Source organism: Myotis nattereri, assembly GCF_964212035.1.
Source record: "Myotis nattereri genome assembly, chromosome: 4".
NCBI classification, from domain to species: Eukaryota; Metazoa; Chordata; class Mammalia; order Chiroptera; family Vespertilionidae; genus Myotis; species Myotis nattereri.
The window spans coordinates 29,664,624-29,679,606 of record NC_138079.1 but is presented as its reverse complement, the minus strand read 5'-3'; the positions used below and the strand labels follow the sequence as shown (position 1 = coordinate 29,679,606).

General features: G+C 47.8%; 1 protein-coding gene and 1 pseudogene across 2 annotated transcripts in view; both read left to right on the top strand.

Moving 5' to 3' along the window:
* Window positions 1–880: 880 nt before the first annotated feature.
* LOC308518123 (small ribosomal subunit protein eS25-like) lies at window positions 881–4,845 on the top strand (annotated as a pseudogene). Its single transcript has 2 exons — window positions 881–914; window positions 4,438–4,845. The product of its transcript is annotated as a small ribosomal subunit protein eS25-like (transcript).
* A 1,155-nt stretch (window positions 4,846–6,000) lies between these two features.
* The window catches only part of PLEKHG4B (pleckstrin homology and RhoGEF domain containing G4B), a gene marked incomplete at both ends in the record, with an annotated part of 52,809 nt that continues 43,826 nt past the window's right edge, over window positions 6,001–14,983 (top strand). Inside the window, 2 exons of the mRNA XM_081089682.1 lie at window positions 6,001–6,021; window positions 6,996–7,178. Coding sequence (XP_080945808.1) covers window positions 6,001–6,021; window positions 6,996–7,178 — 204 coding nt within the window. The remainder of the gene's footprint in view (window positions 6,022–6,995; window positions 7,179–14,983) is intronic.

The following is a 14,983-nucleotide window of genomic DNA, read 5'->3' as shown; positions in this document are numbered from 1 at the left end:
GGGGTGCTCATAAACTGGGTGTCTCTGTAGTCCCTTCCAAAGCTAGGTGCTGTAATTCCGGTGGGAGCACTTCAGAGCCATGCTGTGCAGACATGCCAACTACACAGCATTCAGCCAGCCCCCAGCAGATGTGGACATCCCCTCTGTCCTCACAAGCCAGCCCACTCTTAGGTCTCTGCCAGGTCCAGGCCGCCTGTACACTGAGCCTGGCCGCCCCTGGGCATACACCTCCTGTCAGTGGTTTTCCAGTTTTCACCAACACCTTTCCTCCATGTGTGTTTTGCTTACTTGCATCAGAGTTCCCCTGTTCTGGAATACCAACAGTTGGTAAGCTTCCTGCCATGCCCATTCTGAGTGTGGGTTTGGGCTCCAGGTTTTCTGGCTTCATCTTTAGACTCAGGATCCCCAACAGTTTTTTTGCGCATGTCTTTCTCGGTCCCTCTTTGTGCCCCACATTGGAAATGTCAGGAGCCTACCCACATTATGTGCAGCCTACGTGCCAGGCCTGCCTTTGCCTGGTGGCTTTCCTGGGCAGGGAGGCCATGCAAAGGACTACCTAGCACTCCAAGTACATACATCATAGGTTTCTCATTAGAATAACTTTTGGTTATTATCATGTGTATAGAGTTTGCATTTTCCATAAAATACCTTAAATTGTGCTTTACCATCTGCCACTTCCTGCACTCCCATACTACCTCCTGAGGTGTTCCTGCACAGCTTTCCCAGCCAGACATGCAATTTTGAAGCCTTCACTCCATCCTCCTTCTGGAAAAAAACAAAAGGTGCTTCAGTCCAGGTCCAGCACCAATTCCCAGACAACCTCAGCCCAGGGTCAGCAGTCATCACTTGTCCCACCAAAATGAACGATTAAGTCGAAAGCATGAGGTCCTTTAGGAAAAGCACAGGCATCATGGGTAATTTAAAGTGCATGCCCATCTGTGCTTTCCATTAATGCCATACATTGGGTCCTCCTTACCTTAATTGTTAAAATCAAATTAGGACCTTGGTACCAGGTACCTTAAAGGCACCATTAAGCAGAGAAACACTGCCAGTCTGAGAGGGACTTTTCTAGGATTCCTGTACTCCCATTTTGAAGAACCCCAAATCAGATCGATTCCTGACTTTAGTCACAGCTGTAACATCCCAGCTGTGGCCGGGACCCCTGTCCACAGAATGCTTAGGAAAGATATTAGGTGACATTTTTAAACTAGCAGTGCAGATATACAGTGTCACACCCCCACTCAATGTTTTTGTACCTACGCCCTTTTTATATATGTTGGCATGTAATCTGAAAGAGTGTGTGTTGGGGGTGGGGGAGGATCACACCTGTAATTGGTGATTTCGGTGGAATCTGCTGTCAGATCTACAATTTAGAAAAATTAGTTTCAACCCTCCCACAAGAATATCAACTGGAATTCGTTGTTTCTCTGTTGGAAATTGCATGGGAAAGGTGTGGGGACGCCAGGTGTGCTGGCTGAAGACCGGATGCTAGGCAGACGCTGGCAAAGCAGCTGGACTCAGACAAAAGGGAACTTAGTCTGTTTTTGAAGTGGTTTGTTGTGGCTCATTTTAACAGTGATGTGAACCAAAAAGGACAACAGAACACTTGGAGGATGAGAATAAGTTTTGCTCTTTATGCTTGAGAAACTATACATCTCATTGCACTGACACATATCAAGAGCACTTTCCTTTCCTGACCAAGGGCTTTTCAGGTAAATGAAGCAGCAAAGAATAGACCAGGCCTTGATGGACGGCCCAGTGCAGAAAGTTAAGTTTGGTGTAATTAGTAGTACAGGAGATGTTTTAAATTGATATAATCTTTATGGTCCGGCCATGGTTTGGAACAGACAGAACTCTTACTTCCAGCTGAAATTACATTCGACAGGAGAAACCCAGTCTGGGCTGATTGTGGTTAATAACAGTCTTGTACACTTTTATCAAATACCTTCAAAGAACTAAAAGAATTAAAGTCGGCCAAAATCCTTGAAAACCAACATCTCATTGTCAATTTGCCTTTTGTATTAAAAAAAAAAAAAAAAAAAAAAGCTGCCGAAACCGGTTTGGCTCAGTCCGTCGGCCTGCGGACTGAAGGGTCCCAGGTTCGATTCCGGTCAAGGGCGTGTACCTGGGTTGCGGGCACATCCCCACTGGGGGATGTGCAGGAGGCAGCTGATCGATGTATCTCTCTCATCGATGTTTCTGACTCTCTATCCCTCTCCCTTCCTCTCTGTAAAAAATCAATAATATATATATATATATAAAAAAAAGCTTTAAAGTCCTTTTGAAATAAAATAAATTGTTACCATGGTGGAATAATTGATGAATTCTATTTTAGTAATTTTCCTGTTTTACAAGTGAAGAAACCAGATGTGCAGAAATCTTGGGGACTTTGTACTATAGAACTCCAGGTGACATTTACATGTGGTGTCATCATCCCGCCACCCCCACCACCATCACCTTTGCCTTCGGCCCTGGGGACACTGCCACTGCCTAGCCAGCCTCCTCTTCATTGGCACGTCCATTCGGACCCCCTTGGGCCCTGTGGCCTGTTTCTCATCTTGCCAGCTCTGTCTTCTGTCTGCTGAGAGCAGGACTGGGTCTATTGACCAACCACTGCAGGATCGGCAAGTGAACTGTAAGATGGAGTCACTTCCTGGTCGCTGCTGGCGTGATGGGCTCCTGTGCCCACGGCAGGCCTTGGTCTGGGAGTTAAAAAGTTCCTGCAGCTGCTTTTGTCCTGTGTACAGACCAAGTGATCCTACAACAGGTGGCGAGGGTTGTGCTCCACTTCCCATATTCAGCCATCATTCCCTAACATGCCACACAATAGGGACACCCCAAGACTTTCATAGCCCCCCTCTCCCACCCCCGTTTGGGAACTCTCCTGTAGCTTATTAGGCTTTCAAATACAAAAAAAAAAAAAAAAAGGATAACAGACTTTAAATGACTGCTTTAGACACTTTCCATTTCCTTGACCATGAGTAAAAATGAGCGAGCCCCAACAGTCAGAACCATGGTGGCCATGCCCTCCATCGCAGGCTGGGACCATCGACTTGCCCAGCCTCAGAGCACACGGAGCAGAGCTGTCCTAGGCTGAATCATGAAGGGTCACATGTCACTGACAATTAGTTGAAACTTGAATGTTGAATTAGAATGGTGTGAGCAGCCCTGACTGGTTTGGCTCAGTGGATAGAGCATTGGCCTGTGGACTGAAGGATCCCGGGTTCGATTCCAGTCAAGGGCATGTACCTTGGTTGCGGGCACATCCCCGGTAGCAGGTGTGCAGGAGGCAGCTGATCGATGCTTCTCTCTCATCGATGTTTCTAACTCTCTTTCCCTCTCCCTTCCTCTCTGTAAAAAAACAATTAAAAAAAAAAAAAGAATGGTGTGAGCAGAGCCCTCCCTTCTCCACGCCTTCACCCAGAACTGCAGTCATGCTGAGCCAAGCTCCACACCATGGGGGGGCAACAGATGAGAAGGTGGGTGGGGCTGCCCCTCGGCTGCCTGACAGGAATTCCCTCCCTGAGAGTGGGGCCAGCAGATTTTCTGTGAAAGGCCAGACAGTATTTTAGGCTTTGAAGGGTTACATGGTCTTGATTACAACTACTCAACTCTCCTTTTATAGCACAAAAGCAGCCATAGGCTGAGGGTGTCTGTGTGCCAATAAAACTTTATGGACACTGAAATTTGAATTTCACATAATTTTCATGCCACAAACTAGTGTTCTTTTTTGTTTATATTTCAACCACTGGGTCATAGATTGCCGACTGCTGAGCATTTCGTAGAGAGTGGCAAGGACAGACCTGGGGTGACACAGGGTGCCCCACACATCCAGGTGAGATCCTGAGGCAGCTTTTCCAAAGAACAGCCAGAGGAAGATCCTGAGTGTGCCAGGTACAGGCAGATTCACCAGGAGATAAAACCCCATCAGGTCAAGGCCCATTCTCTGTGGAGGTAGGTTTGATAGAATGGCTGATGATGTAATTGCAGAGTTAATGTAGAGTTGTGGGGCTGGGTTGCTTTGCCAGTCGTAGAAGTTAAATGTGTGAATGTGGTGGTAAACTGTGAAGTGCCCTCAGTTACCTCTATGGTGGATGTGGCATTACAGTTTGGAGGTTCAGAGGCCACATGGTGGGCAGTATGTGGATGACCTGATGGCCGCCTGGGAGGGTCCGAGTTCTTCCTTCAGAAGAGCCTAACCCCGTGGTTGGCAAACTGCAGCTCACGAGCCACATGTGGCTCTTTGGCCCCTTGAGTGTGGCTCTTCCTAAGCCTTAGGAGTACCCTAATTAAGTTAATAACAATGTACCTACCTATATAGTTTAAGTTTAAAAAATTTGGCTCTCAAAAGAAATTTCAATCGTCGTACTGTTGATATTTGGCTCTGTTGACTAATGAGTTTGCCAACCACTGGCCTAACCCATTCATCCTATTGAGGCTGCAGTAGTAGCAGCTGCTCTTTGAGTTTCTCTGTGCTGCCCAAGGAGAAGAAGAAGAAAGATGCTGGAAGGTTGGCCAAGAAAGACAAAGACCCAGGGAACAAATCTGGGGCAAGGCCAAAATGAAGAAGTGGTCCAAAGGCAAAGTTCGGGACAAGCTCAACAACCTAGTCTTGTTTGACAAAGCAACACCTGACAAGCTCTGTAAGAAGTTCCCAACTATAAGCTCATAAACCCAGCGGTTGTCTCTGAGAGACTGAAGGTCCGTGGTTCCTTGGCCAGGGCAGCCCTACAGGAGCTCCTTAGTAAAGGACTCATTACACTAGTTTCAAAGCACAGAGCTCACGTAATTTACACCAGAAACACCAAGGGTGGGGATGCCCCAGCTACTGGTGAAGATGTGTGAACAACAGGTCCCACCAGCTGTACATTTTGAAAAATAAAACTTTATTAAATTAAAAACAAGCAACCACAATAAAAAAAGAACAGTCCAGACCAGTGATGGCGAACCTATGACACGCGTGTCAGAGGTGACATGCGAACTCATTTTTTTGGTTGATTTTTCTTGGTTAAATGGCATTTAAATGTATAAAATAAATACCAAAAATATAAGTCTTTGTTTTACTATGGTTGCAAATATCAAAAAATTTCTATATGTGACACAGCACCAGAGTTAAGTTAGGGTTTTTCAAAGTGTTGCCACGCCGAGATCAAAAGGTTCGCCATCACTGGTCTAGCCCTAGCTGGTTTGGCTCAGTGGGTAGAGCGTTGGCCTGTGGACTGAAGAGTCCCGGGTTTGATTCTGGTCAAGGGCACATGCCCGGGTTGCAGGCCCGATCCCCAGTAGAGGGCGTGCAGGAGGCAGCTGATCAATGATTCTCTCTCATCGTTGATGTTCCTATTTCTCCCTCTTCCTTTCTGAAATTAATTAAAATTATATTTAAAACAAACAAACAAAAACCAGTCTAACCCCAGCTGCACCTGCCAGTTCCACAACAGGAAGTTTAGTCTGGGCAGCTGGGATAGAAGGAAGAACTTGAGATCAGTTTAAAAATAAATTGGGGCATAAGCCACCTGGCAAGTCCTTGCTCCAGGTGGATCTGAGCATCTGAGGAGGGAGAAAAGAAAAGAAAGTTGCAGTACTGCCTCAGTCTGCTCATAAACTTGAAAGAAGCCCCTCTGGCAACCATCCCAGCACGGTTCTGGGCATAAGATTGCAAAGGGGAGTTGTTCTAACACGCTGGCCGGTGGAGACTGGCTGGGCTCAGTGTTTAGCACTGTTAACGGATTTTCATTGTCAGTGATCCCTGGCACCCCATAATCCACTGTAATCCGCACACCAGCTTTAAGTTGCTGAAGTCAGGTGGCTGTATGTTTCATATTTAGTAAGTTTTGTATAAACTCAGAGAAGATGTTTTCAGGGTTATATTTGAAGACATTATTTTCTAGATTCTCCTCTTGGGCCTGTTACACAAGGTACAGCCCTGAAGAATGACCCAAATGGTTCCTTTCTTTTGGCATTCTCCTAATTTGGCCCTGACAACTGTAAAGCATTCGTACCATGGAAAAGCAAAATCTGTGGGTGAGGAAACTCAGAATTGAGTTGTTTTCTGAACAGTCTCAGCCGTCTGGAAATACAGACAAGATCGAGAAATGCCAAATGGACCTTTCACCCTGGAGCCACCGTGCCAACTGTTGGGGGACAGAGCCCCAAGGTCCTACTCCTCAAGTTACCTCGTGGGGCTTGATCTATCCAGGAAGCCTCTGAGAACCAGCTCCTGCTCAGGATGCACTGACATGTCTGTAGGCAGCTCAGTCTAGGAGGGCTCCTCGGTAGACGTGTAACCTGTGCCAAGGTGTGTGCTGTGGCTGCCCTACTGGGCGAAGGCCTGAGTTCAGTGTCCCCTGGATCCATGTTCCAGGCCCTGGAGAGCATCAGTCAGGATGGGCAGGTGATGCTGCAGTAACCAATGACCCCGAGTCTCGGTGACCAGCACAGTGATGACCCACTCAGGCTACCCAGCCATCACACTCATCACATCAAGTGATTCAGGCCTCTCTCTGGGGTGTTGACTAACAAATGGTGACACATGTGCTGGCTCGAAAAGCTTATTCCAGAACTAGCATCTGCCACGGCCACCGCATTTCTTTGTCTCATGGCCATGCCTGATGCCAGTGGGCAGGGATTCTATGAACAACACAGCCACCACAGTGTTTGCTCTGTCTGATGCCAGATCAGTGCCTTAGTGGAATCCAGGCATTTCCTGTCCCTCAGAGTCATGTTCATATAATGACACTCTTTTTGGAGCCCGGCCTTCTTTGTGGTAGACGCTTGGGCAAACATTCCCTGTCTCTCTCTTCTAAGAATCCTCTAAACCAGTCGTTCTCAACCTTCCTAATGCCGCGACCCTTTAATACAGTTCCTCATGTTGTGATGACCCCCAACCATAAAATTATTTTCGTTGCTACTTCATAACTGTAATTTTGCTACTGTTTTGAATCATAATGTAAAGATCTGATATGCTGTATGTGTTTTCCGATGGTTGTGACCCACAGGTTGAGTGTTTAGTAAACACTCCTTTGTGTAACTCCTTGGTATACATGCAGGGCCTGAAAGCAGAGTCTGGTTTTGAAGACATACAAGAAGACGAAGCCATGTGCCAAGTGAGCAATTTTGAACTTGAGAAAGAAGCCCTTACCTTGGTTAGGAAGGCCAAGAGTGTTTTTGGAAGGTGTGAGGTGAGTTACATCTGCTGGAGTGGCCAGAATTTTCCTGGAAGCAACTGCCTTTGGCAGAATCATTCTGCCCTTAGGCCATCTTGACACCCATAGATGTTTAGAGACCTGTGTCTGCTAGGCCTGCTGGTAACCTTAACAATACCACTGTCACTGACTGACAAATAGCTTGAAGGTCCAGTTGTGGGGCTGGTGGGGGCGGGGGGAGGGGGGGCGGGAAATAGGGTAGGAGGCACTCATTACAGGACCCTAACCTGGAAGTATCAGGAAAAGGGAGAAAGGGACTGAAAGGGCAGTCACAGCTTAAGGAGTGGCTTCCTCTGCATTTGCCTTTCAGCTGCTGTAAAATGTCAAGAACCCTTGTTTGAATATGAAAGCACTGGGAATAGCCTGTTGCAGTTCTTTCTTAATTATGTTCAGGTCCTTGAAGGAAACGGGTGGCTCCACAGCCAGCTCCCTGTTTTTTCAGGTGAAAGTTCCAGTCCTTAGAAATTTTGCTCTTGGGATTTTAAAAAAACAACTTAGATCTAAATACACGGTGTTGTTCTTAAATACTTTACATATTTATTTTAATATATTTATTTTTAGTTTGCAAGAAAAATCTGCAGGCAGTATTTAGTATCCCAGGTAATGAAGATTTAGCACTGCACTTTACAAATAAGTTTCAAATTAGAGAGTTTTTTCTCACGACTGCTATGCAAGTTTCAAGCTGTGCTGAGATTCACTCTGATGCTTGCTGTTGAACAGGGGCTGAGAACAGATCTGGGTGAGCAGTGAGGCCGAAAAAATGAGAGGTTGAGTCCAGGGGGTGCACAGGCAGGAGCAGGGTGAGTTTCCGTGCACTTTCTGAGCATGTGTGTACATGTGTGTGCCTGTGCGTATGGGTGTACACACATGTGGGAATCTGTCTCTGTGTATGTTTGTGCATGCATGTCTGCGTGTGTGCATCTGTTTGTGTATGTGTGTGCACACACGTGTGCGTGCAGGGAGACCAAAGTGCAAGGCACCGTCTCAGCAGGTTGGAATGTGCAGCTTTCTGAGGCTGTCCACTGAGACCTGCTGTCACAGACCCATCTCTCTCAGGCTGTGGGAGTTAAAGATAATGGACTCATTATCAGTGCTGAGTGGCTCTAAAGCCAGCTTTAGCCCCCACCTAGCTCTCTCTGCTGGAGGAGGGCGCCAGCCCTGGTGAGGAAGTCCATAGGTGCCCATGGGGTCAGCCTCCAGGGTCCACTGGACAGCACCCTCTCACTGTTGACTCTTCAGAGATCTTCACTTCCTCCTGGGAACCTGGTCCCACAGACACCCTGCCTGGCCTGCTGGGCTCTCTATTCTGGATTGCTTGTTCCTCATTCGAATTGCTTGGCCTCATTCTGTCCCTCTGTTGTGGGCTGCTCCAGAGAGCCCATACAGCCCCTTCCTGTCAAAGGGGATGGGTGGGCACCCTGCAAGAAAGAAGAAAGAATCACTAGAAGGCTCCTTCCCTGATCTGCCCACCCAGTGAGACCTTGCTCACGTTTATGGCCTGTGTCTATGCAAAGCTGGCCTGGATCCAGCTTGGCCTGTCTGCTCAGTCTGTGCTCTCACCCTGCCCTGGACTGGCCTTACTCCCTGGTCTGTGGTCAGTCCTTTTGGGTCCTCTGACCCTTACACTGTTAGTGGAGGGCTGGGTCACCCTGGGCAGGGGCTCAGAAGAAGTGAACTGGACCAGCCATGGGATTTCCTGGGACTTTAAGCTGACAGACGTTCCCTGGTGTGGGAAGGAAGGCTTTGGCCAGATCACAGTGGTGTTGTCACCAGCATGAAACATCTCCACAAGGCCTAGAGGCTCACCTGGGCCACCCCCAGGTCCTGGCTGCGTGGTCCAGGTGGGGCTTGGACATCAGACCTAGATGCACCAGGTGTGCCTGTTTCTGGGCTCTAGGGAGTACAGACATTGGAGTGAGAGGGGTAAAGTGGGGTTCTTTCTGCAGCAGTCACCACCCCAGGCTCCGTTATAACAGAGAGGTTTAAAAGGAGGCTGTGGAATCAGGAGAGAAAGAGTCTCATTGATAGAGGAGTCCCCAGAGCTGCCCCCAGCTGCTGGCGTCTCACGTGTCTGCTAGGCCTCCTGTGCCAATTACGGGTTGGAAAAATTATGTGTCAGGTGAGGCTTCTCACCAGGGCCTGGGAATCTCTACATTCAGCAGAATTAGTAGTGTGTGTTGCTTTTATTAATCACCGAGCTCTTCCAAGTGTGTAGACTCGTAGACCTAAAGAGGCACCGCCACTTTTTTTTCCTTCTCCTTCTCTCTGGGCACCAGCTTTGGGACAAAGGAGTTTTCACTCCTTAGAAACATCTCAGCCTCCAGCTGTGAGGGTCAGGAGTCCCACATACACAGCAGCTGTGAGTGGAAGCAGGGCCGGTATAGGAGATGGGTGTCGCTGGACTAGATGTGCACGGGCCTGGTGTAGACAGACTAGATGTAGACAGACCGGGTATAGACAGGCCGGCACACCAGTCCATGAGGAGACCAGCCTTTTTAGACAGGTGTCTTGGACTCACAGGTGGTTTCTGGGTCTGTGCACACAGGAAACCAGCGATGGCCATCGATCCCCTGGGCAGGACGCCGGGTGCCGTCACTGGGCCCTTTCAGGAAGGAGGCCCCTGTTAACAGCACCTGAGCAGCTCTAACCAGGTTGGCTGCGCAGCGCAAGCCTCCTGGGAGTGTGGGTTTCACACAGAGCTCCTTCGCCTACAAAGTTGAGAAAGCGGCTATTGATGGAAAGTGGGGCAGCGCAAGGCCCCTTTGGACCTGGGTCCTGCTTGGAGGGGTTGCAGGATGCTCCAGTGCACATCCTGGGTTTTGTTTATAAGTTCTGGCCAGAGGCAAAGGCCACAGCAGGGAACTAAAAGGCGGCTCTACCTTCTGGGGTGGGAGTGTCTGGGTGACAGGCGCCACCACACCCCTCACTCAGGATGGCTTCCCCCTGGGCTGCAGCATGTTATCACTGGGGGCTGGTGTTGGGGCTGCAGGCGGAGCCAAGCTCCCAGACCAGATTAGGGGCCTTTGTGACCGCCACCCCCACCCTCGTCCACCCGCCCAAGCCTTGCCTCCTGGATGATGATCCCAGCCCACATTCCCATCGAGCCCTCAACCAGCCATGGGCAAACTACGGCCCGCGGGCCAGATCCGGCCCGTTTGAAATGAATAAAACTAAAAAAAAAAAAAAAAAAAAGACCGTACCCTTTTATGTAATGATGTTTACTTTGAATTTATATTAGTTCACACAAACACTCCATCCATGCTTTTGTTCCAGCCCTCCGGTCCAGTTTAAGAACCCATTGTGGCCCTCGAGTCAAAAAGTTTGCCCACCCCTGCCTCAGCCCCACATTCTATCTGCTCTTTACATCCTGACGTCAGCCTACTGTGGATTTTCACAGTGAGACAATATGAGGGTCCCAGAGGAGCCCCCTAGCCTCGCTGATGGGGGGTGGAGAGGACTGTGCCACCTTTCGCCACCACTGCTGCTTGGTCTTCCCCTCGCCCTACCCGGGACCTTGTCCTAAGTGCCCTGTGATCCTGTCCTACACACACCCCACTGTCCCTGGGGCACAGGGACCCAAACATCAAGAAACCACCCACAAGAATGGGGGTGGCCACAGGGAGGACGTCCCCAAGCTGGTGGGTCAGCCACCGGCTCGTGTCTGCAGGGAGGGTGGGGAGAGGGTCTCCAGCCCTGTCTGTGTGATGCCTCACTCTTCAGCATTCTGTCATGTTGAAGTGTCCTTCTCAGGGAGGGGAGGCGGGCTCAGTAAGCCACTGCAGACCTTCTCAGCAGTTAAAGGGGTGCTGAGGTCTAGGTTCAGCCTGCTGACAGCCTTTCCCGAAGCCCTGGCTCCGTCCTGGGCGTGCACCTTCACTCACCCTTCAGGATATTGTGCTTGAATTAAAACGTGAGCATAGATGGGCATTCCTTGCTGGGACAGCCTCAGCCACATCCCTCCAGCCTGCTAGGCCCTAGACAGGGCACCCCTGCTTTTCCCTGCCCAATTCAGCTGGAGCTGGCCTCCTGTATGTCAGCAAACTCTTCAAAAAGAAATTCCCAAAGGAATCCAAAGAGGACCACACCAAGACACATCATAATTAAAATGCCAAGAGCAAAAGATAAAGAGAGAATCTTAAAAGCAGCAAGAGAAAGACAGTCAGTTACCTACAAGGGAGTACCCATCCGACTGTCAGCTGATTTCTCAACAGAAACCATGCAGGCCAGAAGAGAGTGGCAAGAAATATTCGAAGAGATGAATAGCAAGAGCCTGCAACCAAGATTACTTTATCCAGCAAAGTTATCATTCAGAATGGAAGGTCAGATAAAGAGCTTCACGGATAAGAAAAAGCTAAAGGAGTTCATCACAACCAAACCAGCATTATATGAAATGCTGAAAGGTATTCTTTAAGAAGAGGAAGAAGAAAAAGGAACTCTTACCATTTGCCACAGCATCGATGGAACTGGAGAGCGGATAAATACCACAAGATCTCACTTATTTGTGGAATATAATGAACAACATAAACTGATGAACAAGGACTGATCCAGAGACGGAGAGGCTTTGATTGGACTGTCGGGCCTTGGAGGGAAGGTAGGGGAGGGTGGGGGCAAGGGGGAAGGATCAACCAAAGGACTTATATGCAAGCATATAGGCCTAACCAATGGACACGGACAACGGGGGGGGGGGGGGTGAGGGGATGAGCGGGGGGGGGGGGGTAGAGGGTACACATATGTAATATCTTAATCAATAAAAAAATATTAAAAAAAAAAAAAGAAATTCCCTTTGCTTTGACGGTGAGTGAGTTACCCGCCCCCTGCCCCAACCACACCTTTCCTATGAGGAAGGGTGTGGCTTTCCCAAGTTCCAGAGACCAGCCTCCAATGGGTGGGCACCAATGGACCTTTGACCCCAGGCTCTGCCTTCTCATTTGGCACATGTGAGGCCTGGAGGGTCGCATGGAGACCATCATCTCCTGAGAGCCCAATGCCAGGAAGAAAATGCTTAGTCCCTTGGAGAGCAGAGATATGATGAGAAACAAAGATCTTGACTTTAGCCTGGCTAGCATGGCTCAGTGGTTGAGTGTCAACCTATGAACCAGGAGGTCCCAGTTCGATTCCCGGACAAAGCACATGCCTGGGTTGTGGGCTCAATCCCCAGTGTGGGGCATGCAGGAGGCAGCCAATCAATGATTCCCTCTCATCATTGATGTTTCTCTCTCTCTCCCTCTCCCTTCCTCTCTGAAATCAATAAAAATATATTTTTTAAAAGGTCTTGATTTAAAAAAAATCCTCATTTCAATAAAATTTCACCTAAAGTTAATAGGGAAAATAAATCTGTTGTTGAAGAGTGAAGCTTTCAAATGTCTTTACAGGCATAAATTTTCTGTTGTTAAAATGCAAAGGCAGTCCTGCAGTTGGCCAAATAACACACTGAATTCACAGATCAGCAAATGGTGATTAAATGCTTTTATGCAAGTACTGTACCTGCCATTCCACCAACATGTGCAGCACATAATCCCATTCTAAGTCACGGTAAGGTTTATCATCAAGTAAACAGGCAAAGGTTCTGCGTTTTGGAGCCAGCCTATCTCCATGTGTGGGTTTGGTTGAAATGGGAATCCTGAGCTATATACGGAAAAGAAATTAGTGCTTTACTGTCAACGTAGTCATCAACATTTGTCTGTCTCCTCTCCTCTTATTTTTGCATGTTTTGATGGCATTTGAGGTTTTGGTGAATGTGAGGGCAGGCTGAAATGGTTAGCCGTGCTCACACAACGTTCGTCCTGACCCTGCGTCCACCTCTTTCTCTTCCTCTGCACACAAAGGCCTAGAACTATTTTAAGAATTTGCCAACACATATTTCTCTCGACTCACCACTTCTGTACTCACGTACACACGCCTTCAGAAGTCCTTGTCCACAAACCCTGGTCCTCAACACACTCAGCCCTTGAACACACATGTGGCCTCCCATACAACTAGGCCCTCACCCACACACCTGGCCTCAAACATACACACTGACCCTCCCACACACCCACACACTGCCCCCCCCCACACACACACACAGGTTCTCACACAAACACGAGGGGAGAAAATGCCAAACAGAGTAAATGTTCCAGATGATTGAATTGGACCCTGTAAGATGCCAAGACATTGTTCTCATTTTTAAGCATTTATTATGGAATCCTTTCTAAAATATACTGTATATTTTCCTGTTTTCTGAAGCTGCCTTAAATATATTCCAGGAAGTTTGGGCCAGGCCCTCTTATGTCAGTTAGGGCACATTAGCATGTGAGGCTAGAGAAGACCACAGTGAGGTCTCACCTCACACCTGTCAGAATGGCTGGTGTGAGAAATCAACAAATAGCAAGTTGTGGATGGGATTGTAAGTTGGTGCAGCCACTAGGGAAAACAGTATGTAGATTCCTCAAAAAATTAAAACTAGAATATGACGTAGCAATTCCACTTCTGGGTATTTATCTGAAGAAACTCAAAACACTAATTTGGAACGATATATGTACCTATATTCACTGCAGCATATTTACAATAGTCAAGATATGGAAGCAAGCTAATTAGTGGACAGTTGGATAAAGAAGATGTGGTACAATATGAAATGGAATATTACTCGGCCATAAAAAAAAGAATGAAATCTTGCCATTTGTGACAGCATAGATGAACCTAGAGGGTATTATGCTAAGTGAAATAAATCAGACAAATACTATATGATCTGACTTATATGTGGAATCTAGAAAACAAAATAAACAACAAACAAACAAACTCATAGATGTAGAGAACATTTTGATGGTTGTTAGATAGGAGGGGGATTAGGAGGATAAGTGAAAAAAAGTGAAAGGATTAAGAAGCACAATTAGCAGTTATAAAAGTCACTGGAATGTACAGTACAGTGTAGGGAATGTGGTGAATAATAGTGTAATAACTATGCATGCTGTGAGATGGGTACTAGACTTATCGGGTGATCATTTCATAACTAATATAAGTGTCTAACCACTATTATACACCTAAAACTAATATAATATTGCATGTCAGCTGTACTTGAAATTTCTTACTTTTTAAAAAAGAAGCTGAAGTTGTTTCAGTTGGGCTTACCCAAGGCTTCCTCAACATACTTGACCTGGGAACTGACCTCTTGGCCAGCAGACAACTTCCCTTGGGCAGCTCTTGCCAGAACCAGGCTCTTAGTGAGGACAGCTGCACAGGGAGTTGGATCCAGGGGAGGGGCATCCCCCACCTGGGCCATGTGTGGGGGCCGAACGCAGTCCCAGTGGGAACTGAAGGACAGAGAAGCAGCCAGGGAGGCTGGGCTGCCCTGTGAGTGCCCTGGGCTGTCTCTAGGATCTCAGCAAACATCGATTCCTCCTCTCCTTCAATGTTGGACAGTTTTGAGAAGATAAACTAGTTGAGGTGGAGGCCAGGAGACCCACCATTGGGAGGCTGCTGGACATGAGAGGTCAGGACCTGCCCAGTGGGTCTGGAGAGGAATGGGCCTGGATTTGGGCATCTGAGCAGCGGAAGGACAGCTCTCTCCCTGGGAGACTCCAAAGTTTGCATTTGAGTTCCTCCAACATAGGTCATTAGAGACATGTCCCCTAGGATTTCATTCTACTTCCTTCCCAGCAATCTCTCGTGTTACAGTTAGCATTTGCTTCAAATATCTATAAGGAGCTGCACTGCTTCTGGAGGGTGGTTCCTGCCACTTATTCTCATGGACTCAATGCTTGCTTCTGAATCAGGTGTGATTTGAGTTTTTGGAAGTCAGACCACAT